At 57.9% G+C, this 24375-nt stretch overlaps 1 protein-coding gene across 1 annotated transcript; it reads right to left on the bottom strand.

Moving 5' to 3' along the window:
• Positions 1-624: 624 nt before the first annotated feature.
• BESB_049440 (uncharacterized protein) lies at positions 625-24067 on the bottom strand (the record flags this gene model as incomplete). The annotated part of the gene is made up of 33 exons (XM_029363395.1): positions 625-3303; positions 3784-4083; positions 4232-5602; positions 5853-5968; positions 6236-8086; positions 8389-8523; positions 8706-8774; positions 8966-9169; positions 9315-9452; positions 9672-9743; positions 10024-10161; positions 10494-10565; positions 10889-10951; positions 11239-11442; positions 11717-11980; positions 12319-12480; positions 12846-13073; positions 13370-13402; positions 13704-14024; positions 14374-14823; positions 15216-15311; positions 15633-16166; positions 16517-17284; positions 17690-17761; positions 18059-18328; positions 18724-19044; positions 19958-20020; positions 20244-21218; positions 21447-21494; positions 21660-21848; positions 22055-23245; positions 23562-23583; positions 23828-24067. The coding sequence occupies 33 exons, from the start codon at positions 24065-24067 to the stop codon at positions 625-627; spliced, it is 13659 nt and encodes a 4552-aa protein (XP_029220761.1).
• Between the last annotated feature and the right edge of the window lie 308 nt (positions 24068-24375).

Below are 24375 nucleotides of genomic sequence, written 5' to 3' on the forward strand. Positions count from 1 at the left end.
AGCCACCCGGTTTGCTCGTGCTTGTACAGCTTTCTGCGTGCGGTAGCGTAACGACCATCCGAGGCGCCTTGCAGAGCAGGACGCTGCGGTAAGCACAGCCTTGAGAAGTACTGCGCGGAATCCTACTCTCCAGTCGCAAGTCTGGATTCGCGCACTGCGGCGCAGACTACGTTCCGTTTCTGGCAGCAGCGAGCCAAAAAAATGATTCACATTTAGAGGCAAGTCCCACGATCCGCGACACAGAATTTCATGCAGGGGTCCAGCGGGACTGTTGACGTTGAAGCTAGCACTGGAAGCGACCAACACACAACGAAAGAGATTATTTACAGCGCGCTCAGCACACGCACGAAATGCCCACATGTGCGGCACGTAGGCTAAGCGACGAGTCACTCATCACCGTGCGTTGTAACAGAGTTCTTCAACGGAAAAAATGCAGCAGGCTCTGGGTGAGAAGCTTCACCGACCGGCCTGCTGGAGTGCCCGAAAACAGGTACTTAATCTCACACGCGTGCGCGCCGACGGGAAACGCAACCTGAATGGGTCATGCAACGAGTTCGATTACACCATACCTCGAAGGACCTCAGCCTCGGTCTGTGTGAAAAAGCAAGAATGTTGTGTCAAATCTTACAAATGTTCCCTTTTGTAAAAGTAGTATCCTCCCTTAGCGGCGTCAGTTAACACGTTCACAACGCCCGTGGAGAACAGAAGCTCGAAAAGACCATATATTTCGCCGGTGTCCACTATCAGACGGATTTCTCTCAGCAGCTCAGCCTGAGCGAATTTGATTAAGAGGCCGAACGCGTCAACCTGCATCAAATCGGATAGCACATGGGCGAGCGTTTCGGCGTTTTTCTCGACGACGTCTGCAATCGCGTCGAGAAGGGGGTCCGTGATGCCGCACAGGGCGTCAGCCAGGCGAAATCGCTTGACAAGGTCGATGAAGTAACTGTTCAGAGTCCGAATGTTCTCCTGGACAAGGCGAACCATTTCCGTCTGCCACTTATTGTTTTGCATGAGTGTCTCAAGCTGTGTGACAGCTGCGAGCACGATGCCGTGGACGAACGTGGACAGGGGCAGCATGCCGTCCTGAGACCTGGCTCGCCTGAACTCCTCTTCAACCGCTCCAATGTTTGGCATGATGGCGTAGTGAATGCCCCGAGTCAGCTGCGCAATCAAGTTCCGAATCAGCGTCTCGGGAGCCAAGACGTTGGGCTTGGTGAGGATCGGCAGTACGACGTTGTCAAAGATGTTCACGCACGTCGACATTGCGATGCTCTTGACTGAGCCAGAGACTGTCGGCTTGGCGCGCAGGAGCACAGCAATGTCTTTCATGCTCGTCCCCAACACAGAAGAGATCAACCGCGGGGTATTTCGGTGCAGTTTCAGAAGCGTGCTGGAGACGACTTGGTAGGCAATCGAGGCAACGGATGAGGCAAAGGCCCTCTGGATGAGCGCGGGCGGACTGGGTCCTGGCTCGGGATTCGACAAGCCGACGGCAGACGCCGGCGGTGGCGGGTCTGCGACTGCTTCGCGTCTGCGGTTCGCTCCGTAGCGAGACACAGCGCTGACACGGCGCTCCAGGTCGCGCTGCACTTTGATCTCTTCGCGGGCAGACTTGATCTGTCTGGAGGAGTACGACGCGAAGCGCCGGACGGAAGTGAGAGCGTGCACAATGGCGGCGTCAACGACCCGCAAAATCGCATTCACCACTTGCTTGCTCCACTTGTTCATAGTACTGTGTTTCTTCCGGAACTTGTCCAGCAAGAGATCCGTGACTTCGGACAGGTTCTTCACGAGCTCCGACGGCTTGCGCAGCGACGGGTTGTCCGCGACCTGTGGAGTTCGCGATGTGGAGATCGCTTCGCCAAGCATCCGGAAGGCTGTGATCACGGCCGCGTTTCGAGGCGGATGGAGCGTGTTGCTGACTTTTGCAACCTCGCCAATGTCCTCGATCCACAGCACAGTGGGCCCTCGCGTGAAGGAGAAGCTCGTGAGCTCCATGCGCATGACCTGGTTCTGTCGGCTTTGCTTGAAAAACCGGGTGAGCACTGGGCGCCCGTCTGGAAACAGCCGGCAAAAGTCCGCAGTGGGCTTCGCTTGCGTCGTCCGACGCACGTAGGAGATGAATTGGCAGATCGTGGGGAACACTGCCGCCTCCTTCTTGGGTGTCAAAGTCCCCGCACGCTCATGCAGCGCAAGCCTGTGCAGCGTAGCGGCGACGACGCCCTCACCCAGCGCTTCGACTCCAGGGTGATCGAAGGCGGTCTCCGGGGCGCTGAGGAACGAGTCCCAGTAGTTGATAACGCCGGCGTTCTTCATGGCGTCCTCCATCAGGCGCACCCAGAACTTCCGCAGCATCCCGCCGTCCTCGGAATCAGCCCCGCAGGTGACGCGCTCAGCCAGTCGGGCTTCAACCTCCGCGACTTTTTGCTTGAACTCGGCGGTGAAGCTGACCTTGCCAAGCACCTGCGCGCGGGCCTGGTCCAACTCCGCGCAGGCCTTCTCCACTTTCTCGGACTTGAGCAGTTGCCGAACGGGTCCGCAGTTGGCCGTCGTGATGAAGTTCTCGATCGGGTGGTGACGCAGCTGCTGCGGAACCTCCACCCCTGCGTTTCGAAGCACCTGGCGCAGATGCACGACGACCTCCCGAAAGTTCGCAATCGGCGCGACGTCGATGCCCAGGATGTCGAGGGCCGCGTCGTACGAAGACGCCGCAATCGAGTCGCACACAGTTGGCAAGAGATCCAGGAGCCGCGATTTGTAGTCGGGAGGCAACACCCCACTCGCTGCGTAGTCCTCGTTGATCTTGGCCATGTTGTCAATGTGGAAAAACTGGTTGCGTTTCCAGAGGAAGCGCTGCGGCAGCGCCAGTCGGAGCTGCTCCATGAACGCCGCCTTCAGGGCCGCCTCGCGAATGATGGAGAGGAAGCGGGTGCGAGCCGTCGCGTCCGCCAACTTCTCTGTCGCGTACAGCGCCCCGTTCGTGTTGCGCATGGCATGCAGATAGCTCCGCACTTGCACCAAAAGGTCTAGAAGCAGGGGATGCGAAATCGGCAGACGGCCGGTGCGGCGCGCCACCGGAACGAGGCCCAGCAGCGCTGTGTCGATCACCTTCATGCCCGGAGCCTCCAGAACCAACAGTGGGGTCGTCGGTCTCTCTGGATCGAAAAACAACGCGTGAAGCTCTGTCTCGAGGTACTCGCGGACGGGGAAAGGCATTTGAAGCGAATCCATATCAGACATGGCCAAGCCGTACGATACGCCGCCCTGGATCTGTTTTTGCCACCCACTGCGAACCTCCAGCTGCAAACGAAGCCGCACAAGGCAGGAAAGAACTCGCGTCAGTCTGAGAGCTTGCTCACCGCTAGGGGGGCATACGGGGGAAAGGAGCCAGGACGCGAAAAACTGAGAAAGAGCCTCGGACCCTAAACTACACGTGTCTGCGCAGGCGCAGCGACACTGGAACACAGTGGCCGAGGACCAACGCCAGGCGCGGACGTGAAAATGTGGAACTCCTCTTGACATCAAACACAGCGCTGCTGCGGATGCACTGACGGGCTCGACGCTCAACGCGGCGAACACAGACAGCGCTCTTTCGGGAAAACAAGGTCTGTCAGCCCAGCGCAGTCCGCTCGAAACGCGTGCGACGCCTGTAGAGGCTGGGTGAAGGAACATTTGAACCAAAACGAAAAACACGTCCCACCCTTGAGGTGCAGCAAAGCGCAGAAGAGAGGCTGGTAAGGACGCAGACAACACAGTTTTCAAGCTGGCTATGGGGCGTACCGCGAAGCGACCGAAGGCCCCGCTGAAGCCCCAAAGAGCAATCAGAGCGTTCCAGGCGGCCTTTTGCAGAATTGCCCGAGGATTCTGGAGCACAGTTGATTTCAAGAAGAGGGGTGGCGTGTACACTACAAGTGCCTGAAGAGTCTCGTCGTCCTGGAAAAGCGAAAGCATGCGTTTGATCCAAGGCAGGTCCACCTTTCCCTCAAAGTAGTGCTCGACCTCGGGGCTGACTTTCCACCTTGCAATGATGCTCATGCCATACTGGAGCAGCTTCATGGCTTGATTGAATGTGAGCGGCTGCTGAAAAGACGTACAGAGTCAGCACGTCGGAAATGCTCGGGCGCGTCAGCCTTCAGCATCACCTGTTGAGGCAAACTGCGTCTGCCCGCCTGCTGGTCGGCACACTCCCGAGGTGGTTCAGGCTTCCACCAGGCGCCAGCTCACTTACTGTGGGGTCATCCTTTCCCGAGAAATCCAGATCTCCGGCGGCAAGGAGAGACTCCAGTATTTCGGGGTGAGGCGCGAGCTGAACCATGACCAAGAGCGTCGTGTAGACGTGGTTCCAGAGCACCTCGTGGCTTGGGCAGTCTATCGGCGAGGCCGAGCAGCCGCGGTGAATCGTCGGCTCCTGCAGCGAAGACTGGAAACCCACCCCGTCGGCGTACGGGTTCCTGTGCAAAAGCGTCGTGAGGTAAACCATGTAGTGGGGCTGCGAGGCTTCGGTGACGCCCGAGGTGGGTGTGCCCAGCGTGACTGAGAGCTCGCGCATCCCGAAGGAGATCTCCAAATCTCTGTAGACCTGCTCGGCGTAAGCCTCGAGCTTGCTAGACCACGTGTACTTCTCCTCCGCCGTCATCACCGAGGTGGGCTCCACGGCGTTGATGATTGCCTGACCGGCGTTTCGCAGCACCGCGGACACGGAGGCTTCCTGCTGACCGCGCGCGAGCGACATGTACCAGCGCAGGAGGCGTATTTGGTTGATGTGGGCGTACTTGAGCACCTGGTACTTCTCGCCCACGTCCTTGACGCGGCCGCTGGCCTCTCCGGCGAGATAGTTGTCGTAGAGCTGCACGAAGACCTGCTGACTGACAACCGTCGGGGACACGAGCTTGACGGTGACCGCGTCCGCGCGACTGTGCAAGTACATCTCGATCTCATCCAAGTCGCCCACCGCATACTTGGCGACCGTGTCCGTCGCGCCCGCGGGCCAGTACTTGAACAGCGCCGGCGTCTTCATTTTCTTCTGCCCGATGAAGTTCAGGAGAGACGATCCACGGTCGGTGACCCACAGAGAGCCCCACATCCCGTTGTTCTTTTCGCAGGCCGACTTTTTCTCCTCCGACTCGGGCCTGTCCAGCGGACAGAGTTGCCCAAGCCGCTCGGCTGTAATCATGGCGCTCGCCGACTGCACTGAGTCGCTCTCCGTGACGGGAATGCTGGAGAGGGCAAAAGCGAGTGCTTCCTTGTACGCGTGCAACTTGTCGCCAAACATCGTCACGAGCTCGCGATACTTTGGCTGGTGGATCAGTGCGTCGAGGCGCAGCATCCACGAGGGATCGAGCGTCGCCTGGGGCTTCCGGAAGATTTCGCTATCCAGATAATCGCGCTCTCTAAAGACCCGCTTGCCCGAGTCGTTTGTCTCCGACATCGCGCGACGGAAAGCGCGTCGCTGCCGCCGATACGAGGCGTTGACGACGGCTGTCTTGAACAGCACGGTGAACACCGCCCAGTGAATGAGCTCGTAGCTCTTCCCGCGCTGAGCGCTCGCCGAGGCGATCCGCGATCTGAGGTCCTCCAGGTTCTCGTCTGACAACGGACGCTGAGGAATAGACGCACAGGCGCAAATTTCCATCACAAGACATCAGCATTCTCGCCGCGGGTTGCAGCGTGGAGACAGGCTGTAGAGGAAGCCGGCGCGAGAGCTACCTAGCCGAACAGGCAACCATGCCCAAGATCGTTTCCTGCGGCGTGACTCCACTCGTGCCATACGCCACTGACGCTTTGAGTTTCTCGTCTCTTTGACAGGTGACTGGCAGGAGACAGTGCAGTGCACGAAAGAGTTGACTGACCTCTGCCGGCTGTTCGACGGTTTTACTCATGTCCGGATTGTTCGTGGGCGTGACGGCGAAACGCTCGCTGGCGTAGCCGTTGCCGTTCTTCCACCTCAGCGTCAGCCACGACCGACCTGAAACCATCGTGCAGACGCAAAGTGAGTGAGTGCAGAGAGTGCGCATAAACCGCGAAAGGCGCGTCGCATCCGCCAGGGGTCAGGGATCCCACGTACAGACTGTGCCCGCGTGAGAAAGGCTGTATTTGAGGAAACCAGACTAGGTCGGGCTGACCCCGCTGAACGAGCCAGGCGCGCACGAGCGGAGGCCGTACCACAGGGAATGGCGCTCACGGGCGTGAGGTCCCTGTAAGGTACGGAGCGATACGCTCCACTGCGCCGTACCTGAATGGTCTGTGCTGAACTTTGCAATCTTCATGCACTTGGGTGTGTTCTCCACCGCGCCCGAGCCTCGAAGACGACTGAGGAGACGCTGCGTGAGCGACTGTTTCACGCCACAGCGTCTTTTGACAATGTCGTCGAGCTGCGCGAGCTGATCTTGGTGATCAAAAACGGAGACCAAGAAGCTCTTCGCGACCTCCGTTTCTCCAACCAAGACAGTCAGTTCGACAGACGCAGGGCCAGTGGCAGCTGCTGGGTCGTCCACGCGGGGCACCGAGACCGAGATGCCGAAGTCGAGCGAGAACCAGTCCGAGGCGGAAAGGTATTCATACTGCAGTAAGTTCGAGTACAGCTTCCGCTCCACCATTCCCGCAGCCTCGGCGAGTAACACATCCGGTTGATCGATGCCTGGCAGCTGTCGCGCCAGCTCAGTCAAGACGTCCTCTAGGCCTTCAGAGCTTATGCTCTGCAGGTGCTTGATGATCCCGGGGATGCTCTGGTTCAAGTGTGTGATCAGCGACGCCTGCTGAATGGCGTCGACGAAGAGCGACCCGAATCGGACGGACAGCGTGCAGAGAACTTCGCGGCTCGGGCTGCGAACCACCACGTCCGCGGCGTGCGGCACGCGGCTGTGCCGGGTGAACTCAAAGGTCAGCATCCGGTTGGTGAACATCCCCATCGACTTTTTCAGCTCGGCCGCGCTCAAGCCCTTCACGTCTTTGATTTGGAACACGTGCGCAATCTCCCGCTGGTTGTGCGTGAGGGTGAGACGAAGTTCTCCGAGGAAACCCGTGACGCCGGTCTGCAGCGTCGGATAGAATATCAGCCTGTGGTTGGTCGTCTGCGTTTGCCAGGCTCTCTCGGTCAGCGAGGGGAAGCCGAGGGGGTTCAGCGGATGCAGCGGAGGGAACAGACCGAACGCAATGATCTTTTCGAGAGGCGCAAGGCCAGCCGTCAACTCTGGGGGAATGTGAATCGTCGGATTGATGGCCCTGAGAGTGCGGTCGCGGAAGACGGCGAGAACCGTCTCGTAGACGTCCCTTAGCCCCACGGAGTCTGTCAACGACGGCAAGCGAATGATATACTGGAAATGCGCTGGGTGCAGCTTGTGAGGGCGCTGCAGCAGAAGATTCGCGACGTTGTCTGCGCCTGTGGTCACGACCGAGACCACGAGTTCTTTGAGGATGCGCGCCACGTAGTGGAGCGTCGGACTGATGAAGTAGTGCTTGAGCTTGGTCAGCACGATGGGGACTCGCCTCCTGACGATGTTGACCAGGTACTCTGCGATATCCTTGATTTTCGAGGACAACGCCAAAGATTCCAGCTTGAATCGGCTGCTGAGCTGCTCCCGAATCACGCCGTCGAGGAACTCAACCGTCACATACTCGCGGATGCACTTCACGACGACCTGCTCCACCTGTGGGAAGAAGGGCTCCAGGATGTGTGCGACGAGCTCTGGCAGGTCGACTTTGTCGATGATGCTCTCCAGCAAGTTCTTGGTCGAGTAAGACTTGACAAAAGAGATAATCGGCGGGAGCAAAAGGACGAGGGCAGGCAGATTCATTCCCAGGTAATTGTTCATCAGGACGCTCATCGACAGCAAGCCAGCGAGAACCGCGGGCGTCCCTTCACTCTTGCCTTCGGTGGAGGTTGTCATCGCCCGGTCTGGATTCGTCGCGTTGATGACCCGCGCGAGTGCGGGGCCCAGCGCCAGACGCACCATCGACAGCAAGGAAGTCCGAACCACGTTTGCCACAATTTTGCTCTTTGCTAGCCACTTGACTTGCCGAACGAGATGCTTGTGCTGCGCCATCGCCTGGATCAGCGTTACGGGAATGGGCGTCCGAATCATCTCTGAAAAAAAAGCGCATCTAAGTTCCTCGTGTGAGCACCTCTGCGTGTGCCTGGTGAACTGCTTCGCCCCCCCCTGTATCGCACGCTGCAAACGGCGCTGGCGTCAGCTTCAGAGCGCACTACAGCGCACACGACGTGTGGAGCCGCGAATAATGGTGGCAGCTGGTTGCGCCTCAGCAACCCTGACCAGCCAGACGCGCAGGCAGCGGAGTGCACATCCTCTGCTCCAGGCTGTCGAGGCGCGGCCGCGCAATATGCGCGATCAGATTGATTTCGGTAGGACTACGCGCTGCCTGACGAACCTGTTGACACTTTGAGAAGCAGCACCTTCTTCTTCCACTCGACAAACGTCCTGATTCGCTTGATGTTGCCAATGGTCATCGCGCTGTTTCCGGCATCGAAGATGTTCTGTTCTCGTAGGTGACGCATCAAGGCATCTGTACACAGAGCCGCACACCCGTGGCAGGAAAAGGAACGTCAATAACGCCCTGGACCCACGCAGCCGCTTTCCTTAGGATTGGCGGGTCTGCCAGTTTGCACAACTTCCACCGCATCGTGAGACGAACACCAGACAAGAATCAATGCGTCTCTGACGGCTATCCAGGCATCTTTTGCATACCCGTGACAAAAAATGCGCCGAACTGGTTGAAGTGCTTCTCCTCAACGTACGAGACCGCTCGGTGGAGCCCTGAACTCACGCAGGGACAATCACAGTACCGCATGGTGCTTCGCCACGAAGGTGCGGCTCCTACAGGAGACACGCGCATAACGCGAGATGGGCTGTCTCACTGTGACGCTCTCGAGGCAGAGCGGGCCTGGTCAGACGTTTATGTCGTCCCACGTCAACCAGAGGCCGGATGCTGCCTAGCGAACACTTACCTTGAACTGCTCCGAAGAGTCGGCGAGCCTTCTTTCTTCCCAGAACGCTGAGGTAGATGCGATCGCTGCTGGCGATGATCGACTGGCGAACTGAAGCCCAGCTCGCGTTCGGCCGCACATACAGCGCCTCCGCAATGCGCACCCAGACCTTGGCTTCGGCGTTTGCGTACTGGTCGATCTTTATCGTTTCTTTGCTGGTCTTTTCTGTATCACAAATGCCACCGCACACTTAAGGCGCGGAGTCCGTGCACCGGCCGGGGCGGCGCCAAAGATTCGGCAGCTCGCTAGCACAGCAACAAACTCGTAAACGTGTTCTGCCAGCCTCCAGCAGCATGCGCATCCGACTTACTCGCGGCAAGCAGCACGTTTCGGCCTCTGTCCATCCACTCCTCGTACGTCTGCTTATTGTCTTCGAGCGCGCTCTTGGTGACAGGAGTGAACCTGGCGAGCTTGAGGCCGCGCGTTCCCATGCGCTTGAGGAAAAGAGCTGCAACGCAGACAGGAGACAGGCGCGGCGAAAGGCGTCAGTCGCCGCCGCTGAGTCCCACATCCGGTCCATTCGTCAGTCTGCGGGGTGTCTAGCAGGGTGCTCGCCGCAGACTGAGACGGGGGTCGCAGCACCTGCTCGCTAGTGCGACTTGGAGAGGGGCGGGTGCCCGCAGAAGCCCCGCGGAAGCAACCGCTGCGGTGGAATCCACGTCATCACCTGTGCATGCTGCGGCGCCGATTTTCCAGAAGCGCTGTTCCTGGCAACTCTGCGTCATCCCAAGCTCGTTTTCTGCAGACCAAGCACGCGAACGGAAGTGAAATGAATGAAATGTGGTCCCCAGCACGGGCCTGGCACGCGATACCTCCTGCCGCTGGGGCGCGGCTTCCCACGGTTACGCAGTCCTACGCGATCATGCAGCCTACACAGCGGGGTGACCAACGTTGTGTGGACCGAATGCACCGTTGGAAGACGAGGAATCTCGTCAGTCTGACTTTCTAGAGTGTAAGCAGCAGCGGCAAACAACCAAGGATCAGCCTGCGACGTGTGGCAGCGAGAAGCTCAGCCCTACCTCCCATTTTCCTGATGTCGATGTTCCATGCGCGCTGCATCCAGGTCAGGTGGCTGAGGTGGTTGTCCGTGAGGTGTGAGAGCAACTCGTTCCACTCTGCCGAGAGGCCACGAGACCGAAGGCCCTTCATAAACGCGTCTGCAGGAAAAAAACATCCAAACTCTAGCACACCCTAGATACACCACGTGACTCCGAGCAGAGCCGTGTGCCGCATCTGCCCCGTGATGCTACAAATGACAAGATTACGGACGTAGTGTGCACTAAAAGCGAAACAGTGCGTGTTCACGGAAGACGAAAGACTCTAGACTGCGCTGGGAATAGCCTCCACCCTCATTTGCCCCTCTTCGAGAATATCCGTGTGGTCTGGTGTCCCTTGCAAAGGTGCAGGCTGAGCAAGACGCCGACAGAGAGGGAGGCAGGACGATACAGATACCTGAACGGACACCCGTGTCAAGGAATTGTTGCCTTACGTGCAGATCCGGTCGCGCCATTGTGGAGAAACTTTTCCTTTGAGCAGCACTCATTGAGGACGGATTCTACAACTGGAAGGCACATGGAACGCACGAGTGGAAGCCACTGGGGGATTTAATCCACCTCGAGTCTGCAGAACTAGGCGCGACGAGCTTGTCGACCCGCACATGCTCAACACGTCGTCTCCGTCTGCTACAGTCGCGGAACGGACGATGCAAAGTCGCAAAGTGGAACGCGGCAGGCTCGCTGGGCGGGAATCGCCCGCAGACCTGATGCAGTTGCTGTGGCTCCGGAGAGAGCCTATGACGCCTGAAATATGCCTGGAGTAATAAACAGGGTGCCCTACGAGGTCAGGGGTGTTTGGCACTTAAACTCTCTCTGGTGAGCTGCTTACTCAGTTTCCGAGAGCGCTCGCGCTGCTCAAACTCAATCTCTATCTCGGATGCCCACGAGGGCGCTGCAATTCGAACAAAAGAAGAGGCACAGCGGAATGAGTTGATTTCATGCGCGAGCTTCCGTTGCCGCAGGTGCCTCGCAGTCAGTGAACTGTCGAGGCGCGTGGTACTGTCCGCAGCGTGACATCGTCCCGCGTTTTTGCCGTTGAGAGTCCAGCAGTACACACCGAGAGCCAAGGGCCTGAGGCGCAACTCGGTGACTGCAACAAGACCGCCGGTGAAGCCCCCTGAAGCTCGCACGGTACACCCCGCCAGGGAGGCGCGATTCAGCCAGCTCCCCTCGCCTCACCGTTCTTCTTCACAGTCATCTGGATAACGGCGAGCGAGTCCCTGAGGCGTCGCTGAGCCACCTCAAAGCATGTGCGTTTGAAGAGCATCAGGTGTCCAACGAGTTCGGGGTTGATTTGTTTCGCCGTCGCTTGCATGCGGTTGGCTTCGCTGAGCTTGTCGAGAACCGTCGCCCACTGCGGGAGCGTCAGCGTAGGTGTGACGCCTGCAAGACAGGCGCGAAGAAGCCGGCACAGTGCAGGACAGCCACGTGAGTGGTTTCCTTTAGACAGAAGATCCCCCCGTAGTGCCAACAACGGAACAGTCTAACTACAGAAAGCTTGGGAACTGAAACGGTGCTAACGGTTCGGCTCGTCTGTGTTGCAGCGCCACTGGAGCCGGGGACGGCAGTCCAGCGGCGCTGCAACCCCGTTGGCAAGGCACAGCCGGCTGGATAAGACTCAGGGTTCAGGACGACTCCGCCGAACGGTGGAACTCACTTTTGAGAGCGCGCGCGACCTCGCCACTGAGGGCGTCTCTGTCGACCGGGGTCACCGTCTCAAAAATGCGGGAGTGCATCTCGCGGAATTCGGAGGGCGAGAAGAACTTCGATACGGCGCGAAAAGAGGCCTCAACTTTGCTTGTCAGCGAACACGACGCGGCGCCGCACTCGTGACTGTGCAGGGCGCGCTTGATCTCTTCCATTGTAGACAAGAGCTTCCGACGTTGGCCTGGCTTCAGCCCTGCCGCCAAGTTTTTGTCGGCTGGAACAAGCAAACAAATTGGCATGCCAAGTCCCGTCAAGTGCATGCAGTCTGCGGTGAACAGGTTCTTGGAAAGATGTGAAACCTCCGGCCTACGCCGGCTAGGCTCGGCCTCGTCGTAACTCGAGTTTCGATGTCTTCGCATTCATGCCTGGTAGCGGGGCGAGGAATCAGAGCTCTGGGTACGGGCGCGGGTTCCGACGGCAAAGTTACTTCGACCAAGTTCAAGCAGAGACAAGCCACTGCTTAATACCGTCGGAGCGCGGTGAGTACTAGGCAGAGATTCGCACACCACGAACACAAGGACACTGTACGGTATCTCCCTCGGCATCTCTCACCTTTTTCCTGGCATCTGTCCAGTGCTGCGGTCACGCGCTTCTCGAGCTCGTCGTGCACATCTTTGCATTTGTTCCTTGTGTCCATGCACGCTTGCATGGCTTGGCGCATGGTCAAGTTCTTGAGAATCTCCGTGTCGACCGCCCGTGCGCCGAGAACCTCATCTGCGTAGCGCCATCCAGCAAATCAGAGGCGCAGCTGAAGCTGAAAAGTCGCGGCATCCCCTGGCGATGATAGGTTCAAGTCAACGCTTGAGTTCGGCGTTGGTGTCTTATGTCGTTCGTGAGATGCCGTCAACACTTATCGCGATTGCGCGTCGTCACCTGTTGAAGGGCCCCGAGGCCCCCTACAACAGTTGCCAGGACATAAATCCTAAAATCCTCCCCTGCTCCGAAGCAGCGGACAGTATGAGACCCCAGGCGGAACGCCGCACTGCAACGAGACGCCCCTGTAGCTCCACAGACACCGCTCCCAGTCAAGCCTCTTGTCGTCCGCCGCAGACACTGCCCATGTTCGACACATTCCTTACCAATGAATTCTTTTTGCTGCATGATGAGTTCTTCGTTCTCTGGATTGGGCCCCAGCACTTTTGGCAATTGCGCCGGCAGCAGTACAGTAGCTGAGTCGAGTTCAGGGTGGTTGGCAATCCGGTCGATGATGAAACCCAGGGGCTCGAAGGAATCTTGGTTCACGTAGCGCGTCGCCTCAACGGCAGCCTCCTGGTTTCGCAGGAAGCGGTCGAGGATCTCAATAGCCTCTGAGAGCAGCGCAGCGCAGACGGACAAAGATACTGCACTGGCAGGTGTTCCGGAGAGCAAACACATCCGCCGAGTCCGCTATTTGTTGCCCCAGAACGCCAGGGTGCAGCTGGTTCCTCTGCTACGAAATGGGCTGAGAGAGCTTCGCGAGCACTCAGACACGTTCTCACCAGACCTGGTAGAGAGGGCAGGCCGGAGCAGCCGAAGAGTCAAAGGCTCTGTCCCTTCAACATAGACGCGCGATGGCCTCTCCCTCAGCACCGCACCACCATACTGGAAAGGCCGTCGGTCTTACCGGCGGAGTAGCTCTCGATCGGCGCGCTGGCTCCTGTGGAGCAATACACAAGGACAAGCACGCTCCGCACGCCGACATGTGGCTACAGTGGACGCATATCTCACTGCGGCACTGGGAGAGCTCATCTCACGCGGTACGAAGCAGTGCGTTTCACTCATTACAGGCGAACCAGAGCGGTCCGGTGCGGCTCCTGCCGGAACAGACAGACCGGTCAGACATTGCTATTTGCCACAGCACACCAGCTGGGGTTCAGCTGACCAGCTTGCGCTGCCAAGCACGCGTTTGTTCCGCCTAACGGGCTGTACTCCGACACGGGGACAGGCGAGACGCGTACCTTGCTCTCGTCGAGAGGCCATCGTTAGCTGGTTCTGTAGCGAGAACGCGGGCGAAACGACGTAGAGGCCGCATCCCGGTAGGTCGCCCTCTGCCACAGGGGGCCCGCCCCGGCCTACAATCAGCTGAATGGGAAACGAGTCCGCGACGCTCTTCACTCTGGTCTCGTACGTAAACAGGTGGTTCAGCGGCTGGCTCCAAATCACCACGCGGTGACCGAGCTCCTCGAACAGGCTGTTGAAGATATTCAGCACAGCTTGGAGGCGGCCTGGCTCGCGGTCCGAGGAGAAACTGTCTTGGAGCACTTTCATGATACACTCGACTGCGGGACAAGGCATCCGCGCACAAAGCCTCCGCGAATGAAACCGCCAGTCGCGGCGCGATGCGGCGACTTGAGACCTGCTCAGGTAGCGGGTAAGAGCCCGCAGCGGGACTGCATCTCCTATGGCCGCGCCACGAGGCGCGCCGCCGAGACGCTGCGGGCGCCGACTGTCGCGGCGTTGTTTTAAAAACGGGGGAAACCGCTAGAAGCTATCTCCGTTGGAGAATGTGTTGAGATCCGCAACGACCTCAGCGTCTGCACCTCTAACCGTCCTCCCCACCCCCGCTGCCTCCCTCTCTCGCCGTACGGGGACTCTCGACTCTGAGTGTAAGGCGCTCCGGGTGCTTACCGTCAGCAGGGCCTGGGCCTTTCTTGGTCTGGCTCGCGCGGCAGGCCCGGGCAGAGTCGCAAAAGCTACCGAGTTCTTCAGTGTTTTGCACGCGCGCGCAGGTGTGAAGAACTGCCGTCACCATGTGCTCAACCAACGTCTTGGCCGAGTCGTGAACGCCTCCAACGCCAATGAAGTACTCCACAGCCATGCGGTTAAAGGCGGCCGTCACAGTTCGCTCGCCCCGAATAGGGCCGTGCATCAGGTAACTTTCTGTCGAAAATCGCTGAGCAGCCTTCAAGCTCGTTCCGATGGCGGTCGCAAGGCGATATGTGCCGGAAAACTCCAAGCCGTCCTCGCCGTTGTCCATGCAGATGGAGAAGGAAAGCCAGTTCTTCAAGAAAAACAGGTCTGGAAGGCTCTCAACCGCTTCTCGGTCGATCACTTTCTCCATCTTGAAAGGCCTCGCCTCTGCCGGCACAGTGAGAGCACGTCGAGGACGCAAGGTGCTAAAGAGAAAGACTCACGCGTTTTCACGGGAAAAAGAGCTAGTCCCGCCATACATGCCCTATGACAGTCGTGGCTACTTGCGTGATAATAACGATACATGGCCTAGCTATGACCTTTATGTTCTTAATGCCTGCTTTGTACGGAGGATGTTCGGAGATACTGTAAATCTATTCCATGTAAATACCGGTGCTTCTCCATATTTGAGCATCTGGTCTTCTGCATCTATTCCTGAACCCACCGGCTTTCTACAGGCCCCCCCGGTCGCCCGCAACATCCCTTTCTTCCGGGAGGCCCCGCGGGCACAGTATCTCTGGCAGAGCGCCCGCTATCGAAAGCCCCCTCCCCGCGCTTACGCCTGACAATCGTGACGCCTTCGTCTGGCGTTTTTTCCGTTCGTGAAGACCGGAAAAAACCCATAATGGACTCGACAATCCGTCGCATAGCTCGCGCTGCAGACAAGACAAATAACTGAGATTTCACCCGTAGCTCGCCAAGCAAAAGAGCCTTCCAACTCTTCCAGAGTCACGCGTGCGTGCGGCGTCGCCAGTCAGAACTGTTTCATTCAGCCACACTACGGAGGTCTTTCACGGTGCCCTCGCTGCCGCGGTACTTCGTAGGTGCCTCTGTGGACAACTAGAATAACCACAGTCAGACACGGCGTGTGGCTGCCAAGCGACGCGGATACGTGTGGAAGCTCAAGCGGCGCGTGTTTTGCAGGTGATTACAACCCTTCACGACTGAGAGGGGAGAGGTAGGTGCAACATGCTTACTTGCGGGCCTGATTCGCCGAAGAAGCATGGCGACTTCTCTGAAGCTCGACAGCGAGTTGTTGAGCTTCAGGAGGACCTCTTCGTAGAGCGCTGGCACCCCGCGGCGCCACTCTGGATCCTTGATGAAAGTCTCCAGGCTCTTTGCGCCTCCGTCGTCTATCTTCTCCCGCAGTGCCTCCTTCGCCAAGGCGAACACGACGTCGTTGCCCGCGAGCCAAAAGCGTAGCCACGTGAGCGGGTTGAGTTTTCCTATTCCTAGGGTCACCGTCAGAGCTTCCAGGAAATAAGACTTTGTCATCTTGGTGAGCTTGCACAATTCGTTTACCACGAAAATCGTGTGAAGCGGATTCGCTTCCTCCTTGCAGATGCGCGCGTCCTCTGCTGGGATGAAAACGGTGTTTTGGACTGGCAACAACTTGCCTGCTGAATCGAGCTCCTTGCGGGAGACTCGAGAAAAGAAGTCGAGCTTCGGGAAGACGCCACTCAGAATCACTCGGAGCAGGGCCGCGCGGTCGCGTATGACTGTCTGAGACTCTGCATAAAATCACACAAAGTGCGGACGCGAGCTTAGCTCGTACAGAAAAAGCCACGAATGACAGTGTTGATGCGCCTAACTTGCTACTCGTTGAAAGTTCAAAATGTGATAGCCCCTCGGATACTGGAACCCTCTCCCACCAGCATGCGACGCAGCGCCGATTTCAGAGTTATCGCACGCCACCCCAGTACGCTCGAGACTCGCTGGCGCAGAAACTCATGAAGGACATTAGAGAGCAGACGCTCCCTACGCATGGCAGACGGGGAAACAGACAGCGCTACGCGGCGCCCAGGGCCCAGAAGAGAACAGCGCGACCGCAGAGGAAGTAGAGCTCGACGGCGAGACTGACCTGCAGCTACGCTTTTGACAACATCAGAGGCGCCGCTGTCTCGCGACACGACGAAACAGGCCGGCGCACAGATGACGCTGACGCTTCTGCTTGCGCGCGTCTTGAAAAACTCTGTCGAAGGAGCGCCAATGCGGAGTAGCCTTCCACCGAACCCCCGTCGGCTAGGGGCCTCCAAAATGTAAAGATCTCGCCTGGTGCGCGCGGCGACCAAGGCATAGGCGAACTCGCAGAATCCGGGCGTCCTGCGAATCAGGCCGCGGAATCGGGAGCTAGAAAGAGACCGCATGTTCTCTGTGAGCGCCTGAAGGTTGGGCAACTCGAGGAGATCTTTTTCTCGCGGGCGCTGGAGTGCGCGGAACACCTCGAGGGCCTCGAGGACAGTTTTGAAGCGGTGGAACACTAAAAACAGAAAAAACGAGCTGCTCATCACTCCTGTCACTTGTGCAGGGAGAGAGGGAGCAGCGGCTGCCGGCTGTTCGCGGAATTCAGCCTCAACCGCCAAGGCGCCGGCTGTGAAACATTCTCGCACGGATTGCGGAGTAAAGGCAGAGACGCCGCTAAGCTGCTCGAGCTCGTTGATCATCCGGTTAAACTCGAGCTCATTTCTCCAAGCCTCCAGCAAGCAGGACGTCGTGCTCGCGCGGAGCGACTGAGGAAATTCCTCCACGCCGGGCAAAGAGCCAAGCAAAAATTCAAACAGCGACTCTTTGCGGAGGTAGTAAAGATCCAGGAGCACCTTCTTAACTGTGCGCTTGTCCGTCGCGTCGTCTGCGAAAAAAAAACAGGGGGAGGAGCTAGTGCTTGCACATGACCAGCTGCCGACGCGGTACTTCAGAGAAGCCAGGTGAGCAACACCGTCTCGTCGAGAGCGCCAGTTTCATATGATTCAAACGGCCCGTGTTGAAGCCACGAGGCATGGTCCCACGGCTGGCCGCCCGTCGATCAACATGGGTTTGTCTACATGTTTTGGAAGCCCGTGCCTTTTCTGAGTGTTCCACAAGTGGTGCTGCCTCCCCAACCACATTCTCGGTAGTGATAGCTTGAACACCCTAGAATGCAGGTTAGCACGAGCGATTCGTCTAAGTCAACCAGGAATCCCTGATGCAGGCTGCGTTCGACAATCGGAATCCTACGAACGTTTGTGGTGCGCAGAGTTTCCGATAGATGGCTTACAGATCCCCAGCGAAGCGAACTCTTTGCAGGCTTTGGCTGCAGCTGCTTCAAGTGCTGCCTCTGCGTGATCGCCTGAGGTAGATCACATACACATGACGGGTTCTGGCTTAAGAGTAGTGCGCACTTCACCACGCAAGTCGCGTCGCACGTCCGCTATCCTGCAAGTCGCCATCAGCTGCATGCTAGGCTCTCGTTGCACAAGAGCAGATGGTGCAGGGATCCTACGCCTGAATCGAGACCAGCAAACGAAGGCTCAATCACGTCAGGCTCAGGTCCTTGATTGCCAGATCGCGCACCAGCAAGTCATCCCGCAGAGAAGTAGGTTTCTGCTACCGAAGAATCCACTCCTGAGAGAGCTGATGTGCTTACCCAGTTGCGTGCTGTCTCCGGCTGCAGCGATTTCGTTTTTGTAGAAGGTGGCAATCTCTTGGATCGCTTGGGTGGGAACCGGTGCCCCGTTGCCAAATTCCTCGAAAGCCAGGATCAGGCGGGAAAAGTCCTCCTGATTCAGCTTTTCTGGCCGCCTTAGAATCAGACGTAGCCAGAGCATTCGCGCGGCATCGCGACCCGCCACCGATTGGGCGAAATGGAGATTCGATGTAGTCATCAGCTCGTACTCCTCACGTGTGAGCTTAGGGCCTGAGATGAGTAGAAAAAGGTGAGTTTTTGTCGATGTCCTTTTACCACGCAGCCACCGCCTGGAGGCGACGGCTGGATGTAAGCTACGGGTCTACACGTCGTGCTACACCAGAAATCACGTGTTTGTCTGCCAAGAAAGTAGACTGGCTTGGCGTCTTGCGCCAAGCCATCTCAGCTCATGCCTCCTGGGCGCCGCATCCTGTGACGCGCCCCCGGACTAGTCCAGCGTATCAAAACTGTATAACACGCATGGTTGGACCCGTACAAGTGAGTCAGCGTGTATCCGCAGCGTGCCAAGGTCGATGCGCAGCCTCTGATCGAAGGACCTATAATCGCTGCTCTGGCACGAGAGACCTGGCTGTCGCCCGGTTAATGGAAGCAGGGTTCGAACTCACTGTTTGCACGAAGGAGATTGAGGACGACCGGTCTCAGCATGCGCCAGTGTGTCTCAGCGCGAAGACTGTCGGCCTCGAAGCGCGCACTGCTGACTTCAAGCCATAGTCTGTCGAACAAGTCATCGAAATCGGCGGTAATCGCGTTGGCTTTCTCTATGCACACTTGGTTTCCTGGATCACAGGATAAAACGGGCTGGACGAGGCACCCGGGGAAAGCCCGCGACATCGGCGTGCATATGCTCATCTCGACTGGCAACTTTGCGTGTGTGATAACCGCCTCCGTTACCGCCGCGTTGAGATGAGAAACACGCCGCTCGGTGTCTGTGCAAAACACGCCCGCACAAAAGTGTTTTGCATTCACGTAGTGTCCAGGAGCCGCCGAGCTCGCGCGAGCAGACAAGGTTGACCGCCTAGCCCTCTAAGGAAGGCGTAGATGGAGAACGCCAGCAGTTTAGGAGGATCATCAGAGTGGCGTGTACGATCTGACATAGTCATATGACAGGCAGTTTCCGGCGACTCCTGCCACCGCAGCCCGTCACTAGGTATGACGCAGGCTCGAGCGCTAGCAACCCTAAACCCTAAACTGCCGTTAGACTGGAGTCCGCAAGTGACAGATGGTCCAACTGGTATTCCACCTACGCTTCTGCTTTTTCCCTGAGCACAGCAAGCAGCATGAAAGGCACGTACACTGGGAGTGGGTTGAGATCATGAGCAAGGCCGTCCGATACCTGTGTAGTATAGACAGACACAGCGTGCATCTACGTGTCAGCCGAAAGGCTGTGCAACATCGAACGAGCTCGTCGACCCCCGTAGCGCAGGGGCGCGAGAAGCATGAGGTATTATATTTTCATCACTAACCATCAGCATGCTAACAAAGCCGGTTGGGGCTGGGCGCCCGTCGAGTGGATGGACGTAAGACACTAGAAAGCATGTGTGTGAAGGGGAAGTCGCGAGTGTGAACATGGCTAGCACACTGAAAGCCTCCGGTGCGCGGGCTTCTCCATCCCTCGGTAAGGCCGAAACGCAAGCAACATGATACAGTACAAAGACGAGCGTGTGTGTTTTGTGTTTGTTCTGACCACTCGCCGCTGGAGAGGTAGAACGAACGTGAACTTGGAACCCCGAACACGAGAACCAGACCCCTGCGACTCTGACGGTGGCCTTCAAAGGCTGTCCCGATGCCAATGCTAGGGTATTGTGGAACGACAAGCGTTCGCGACTCCTAGGAGCTTACCGAAGAAAGACTGGAGACGCCCGAGAATTCGGCGGACCTGGTGAGCGCGTGGCACGCGGGGCGCTGGGGAAGAATCGAGGAAAAAGCACACATTTCGCCTGCAGTGTCTGCAAGGGGCACCCCTCACACGGCTAGGTAATCGAGCGGCGATCGAGGCGCAACAGTCGCAGAGTCGTGTGCACGGCACATTGTGGTAGCACCTCCTGGAACACTGGACGCGCTCACGGAGACACGCGCCCAGCGCTGGCGGAGATACGAACGGCCGGTCGTCATCCGGGTGACTCACCCACTAGACTGGCTCTCGGAGCTTCCCAAATTTTCAAGCCGGCGAAGTGGTGATTGGCACGAATCGAGGGCAGGGCTAGGCTCGCCAAAGGAATCCCGGACGGGACGCGCACGAGGCCCGTGCTGGTGGCGACGTAGCTCTCCCGCGCATTCACACAGGCCGTGCAAGTCACGGAGAAATATCGCCCGGCTTCGTCCAGGTACTCGACCGGCACGGAGCGGGCCTCTGCGATGGCGACGAGGATCAAAGCTGTGGTAAACCCGCAAGAATCAAACGTTCGCGGGAGGTCTGCAAGTGCATACAGCCCTCGCGTCGGAGTCAAGCGCTCTGTCCGAACCAAGGCCGCTTTCGACAGTTCCTGCCGGAGCATCCGCAATCCATTTCGAGAAAGCAGGTCGACTTGGTTGTCAAAGCTGCGGGAGTGGAACTGCCACGCGAGCCGCATCACGATGTTCAGACGAGAAATGAACGAGTGACGAAGGGAATCCTGGCTTCCCGCGGGTTTGTAGAGCTTCAGGCCCTTCGCAACCGAGTTATTGAGAGCCAACAGCGGCGACCGCTGAAGCAGGCGGTGCAAAGCGACAAGTCCGCGAACACTGATTTGCAAAGCAAGGTGCACGTCGCTCAGTTCCGGTATGCTGCTGATGAGTTCAATCGCGTTTAGCACGTCGTGCGAGTAGAAGAAGGGGCTGGAGAGGATTGTATCGATGAGCCTGTGCTGAATCCGGAAAGACAAGACGTCTTTATTTGGATCTTCTTCGATCGCCTTCAGCTTTTCAGAAAACTGTTTGGCGGCCTCTACACGTTCGAGAGCCAGTTTAACCCGCAGGGAGTCTCTAATACTCTTCACGTCCGGAGTGAGAGTTTGGTCTTCCTGTCTGCCGGCGCTTTGTCTTGCGACAAGACGGGCGAGCTCCATATTCAGGAGTGGCCTCAACGACGATGTCGCACTGTAGAACATGTTGTCGAAGCTCTCTGAAGATGCACAAGGGGCGAACCAAGAACAGGCACACGCACAAAGATGACGCGCATGGAGTCTTGAACTTCCTGGGACTAGCGGCAGGCCGGCGGCAAACACAACTGGAAACCATTGAGCCCAGAAACGCAAATAACTAAGAACGGCCTCCGGACCCTATCCTCAGGCGCCTGCTTCTGATTGCGCGCTTTACCGTGTCCTCGCACGATCGAGCACCACGGACTTACGTTCCACTGAAGCCCTCACGGTGCTTAGCGCCTCTCCCGGTTGCAGACCTGCACATAAACCCGAAACAAAAGTTACGCCACATGATCTGGAAGACACATAGATTTCCCCCCACCTACAGAGTGTTGCAGGCTAGAGAGTAGTGAATCGCGTGTACACCTTCCTGACTAGAGGTGAGAGCCCAGAATTTAGTGGAAGTTCGTGCTCCTGCCCACTCCAGAGGGTCACGTGCGAGGCCGCCAGAGCTGCAGCAGAGCTGACGCCCCCCAACGCCAGGGTGGATCGTCCCTGCCTACCGAAAAGCAAATCGAAATCCCAGGTTGCCTGCAGTTCGCTTCCTGGACCCTCCACCATTTGACGAAGCTTCCTTGCCATAGCCGCTGTTAGGTGGCGGATTTCTATGGCTGCGAGTGACAGACGCACAATGAGAGACACGGGACAGCCAAATGCACGACGACTTTTCAGCATGAGCGTGGAGGGATGCAAACGTTGCTGTTGGGAGTCGCGGCCGCCCGCTGCCGGGCTGCGATCGCGCTGGATATGGCACTTCGCCCGAAGCGTCTCTGCATTCAGGAAGGCGCCCGCGTCACCGCGTGGTACCTGCACGTACCTTCTCCTGGTGTTCCAAGCTTTTCCCAGGTCTTTAGGTGGCGGTACAACGCAGGCGAGAACGACCTCGTAGTTCGATAAAACTGTCCGGAGAAAATCCCTGAGGCGGGCGGCTGAAACGTAGCGTCGTATTTGGTGCAAAGGATCGCTGAGTCCTCAGCGTCGACCGGCTCTGCCGATTCAGCTCTCGGCTTTGCGACGAAGGCAAAGCGGCATGTGCCCTGAATGACTGCCAGGTTACCATACTTCTTTACCTTCTGCCAACTAGCCAAGTGCATCAGGGTGCCGAAGCCGAAGGCATCCAGCGAAAACGACTTCCGGTTGTCTGTAACCTCAGTCCTGCCGGATATGTCCACCCGAACACCCACTGGTTCCGACTGAGCCACCTCCGGCAGGCGAAGAATTTGTCCCGCAAGGAAGGCGAAGGCATCATCTTTCCTATCGCAGAGAAGCTGAAGCATGCCCTGACTGTGCTCGTAGTAGTAGTTCCAGACAAGGGCGAGGACGTCGACGAAGAGCGCTTTGGCGCCGGGATGGAAGTAGTGGTCTGGATCGTTGATGTGCTTGAACAGGTCATTCGTCAGCGACTCGCCGCTCGCCGACCGTGTCTGCATGTGCGTCTGAAGTACCGCCTCGATGGCCGGCCGGTCCATGGTCACATGAGAGCGCGGGTACTGGAGGATACTGGAAAAGAAATTCTGCAGCTTCGGCGAGAAGAAGTCTTCCTCAAGGAGGACCGTTGGAAAATCTCTCAGCACGTCGACTAGAAAGATCTTCTGAATGCCAACGTCCGACGTCTCTGCGGCGCGAACGAGGACCCTGAGTTCATAGTCTTCTTTCATGGTCTTCATAGTCTCCATGAACTTCCCAGCCAGTGCCTGGCGGGCTGCCGCCTCGGCCTCATAGTAACCCGTCAGCTTGTCCGACCACGCTTGGCTGGCGTGTTTCACTAGGTACCTCAGCTCTTTGGCCAAAAGGACACGAAGGTCGTTGATACGCGGCTGATCCATCAAAGGCACTGCTTCTCTGGTGCAAGCCACGACTTCAAACAACCGCTGCAACGCTTTGGCACCTTCTGTCCCGCGCACTGCTGCGAAATTCTCCCTCGCCCGCGGCGCCAGAGCGTAGGCGGACCGCAGCTCCCCAACCAGGGTTTGGCACGCCTGCTTCGGAAATTCCTCGACGACGGCGCCTGAAACAATCAATAGATGTGCAAGACCCCCACACACATCCCAGTGTGCAGGAAAAGCTTTCAGCACGGCCTTCCCGCTCGCGGAGTTCCCGACGGTCGGCCGCGGTGTCTCGTCACATGTCACGTGCGGTCACCGCGCCCTAAAGTGGAACACGCGTTATCTCACAGCAAAGGGGCAGTTCAAATGCGTCACACAATGGAAAGAGAGATGCGACAGCCGTGGGAAACGGTGCACCGAGTCAGTCTCAGCAAGCAATCGTTCCGAGGGGCTAGCGGTCGATGGGGCAAAGGACTCGCTCGTTGGAACTACACATACCTGCAAATATTGCGTTCGGGGTCTGTCAGCACAGTCAGGGAACACAGCAAGCAGGCATCAGACGCTGTCTCTGCCACCGGTCAAGAAAAAGGAGACAGGCAACAGCTGCATGTCTTTCTAACAAGACTGCCTTCCTTGCACGTATAGGCATCCTTTCGGGCATTGGTTGCGTGCAACGGCGAGTGCACTGAATGCTAGGCATGGTCGATGAAAGCAGGTTCCTCGAGCGCTCAGCATCTTCCCCGAAATGGAAGTGCTAGACTTACGCGGAGAGGCCGAGGAGCTGTGAGGCTATACTTGTACCCGACAAGCTCTGCTTGCACCAGCGCCGTCGCCTGGTCGTTCCATCGTGTGCTCAGAAGAATATTAAATGCCGGCTCAGGAGAAAGGAAAAGGTCGCCGAAAGAAGCGGCCGACGCCTCCACTGAATAAAGGGGCACCAGCACAGCAAAAAGTGGCGGCTGCAAGGAGGAAAATATCGGAAAAGTACAATCATTCTGTGTCATTGGGCACACAACACTAGAGCTTACTGGACAGTGCTTGAGAAAAACCCGGATGGAACGCCAGGCAAAGTGCTTCATCTCCGTCTGTTGCTCCCCCCCGTCTCCCCTCCCCCCCCTCGCAGTGCATTCGATATACAGCGCGTGCCCTCCAGGTACAGGCGCTGGTGTGTAGCGAGAAAAACTAGGCCGGGAGGCCACGGCTGAGTCCCTCGTTCGTGATATATTGATCGCCCAGCGACGCAGGCTCGCGCTGCAGCCGCACCACAACGGAAGGTCACCAAGTGAAAGGTCCGCAGATGCCGCAACGATAA

This window comes from Besnoitia besnoiti, chromosome III (assembly GCF_002563875.1).
Source record: "Besnoitia besnoiti strain Bb-Ger1 chromosome III, whole genome shotgun sequence".
In the NCBI taxonomy this organism is placed as follows: Eukaryota; Apicomplexa; class Conoidasida; order Eucoccidiorida; family Sarcocystidae; genus Besnoitia; species Besnoitia besnoiti.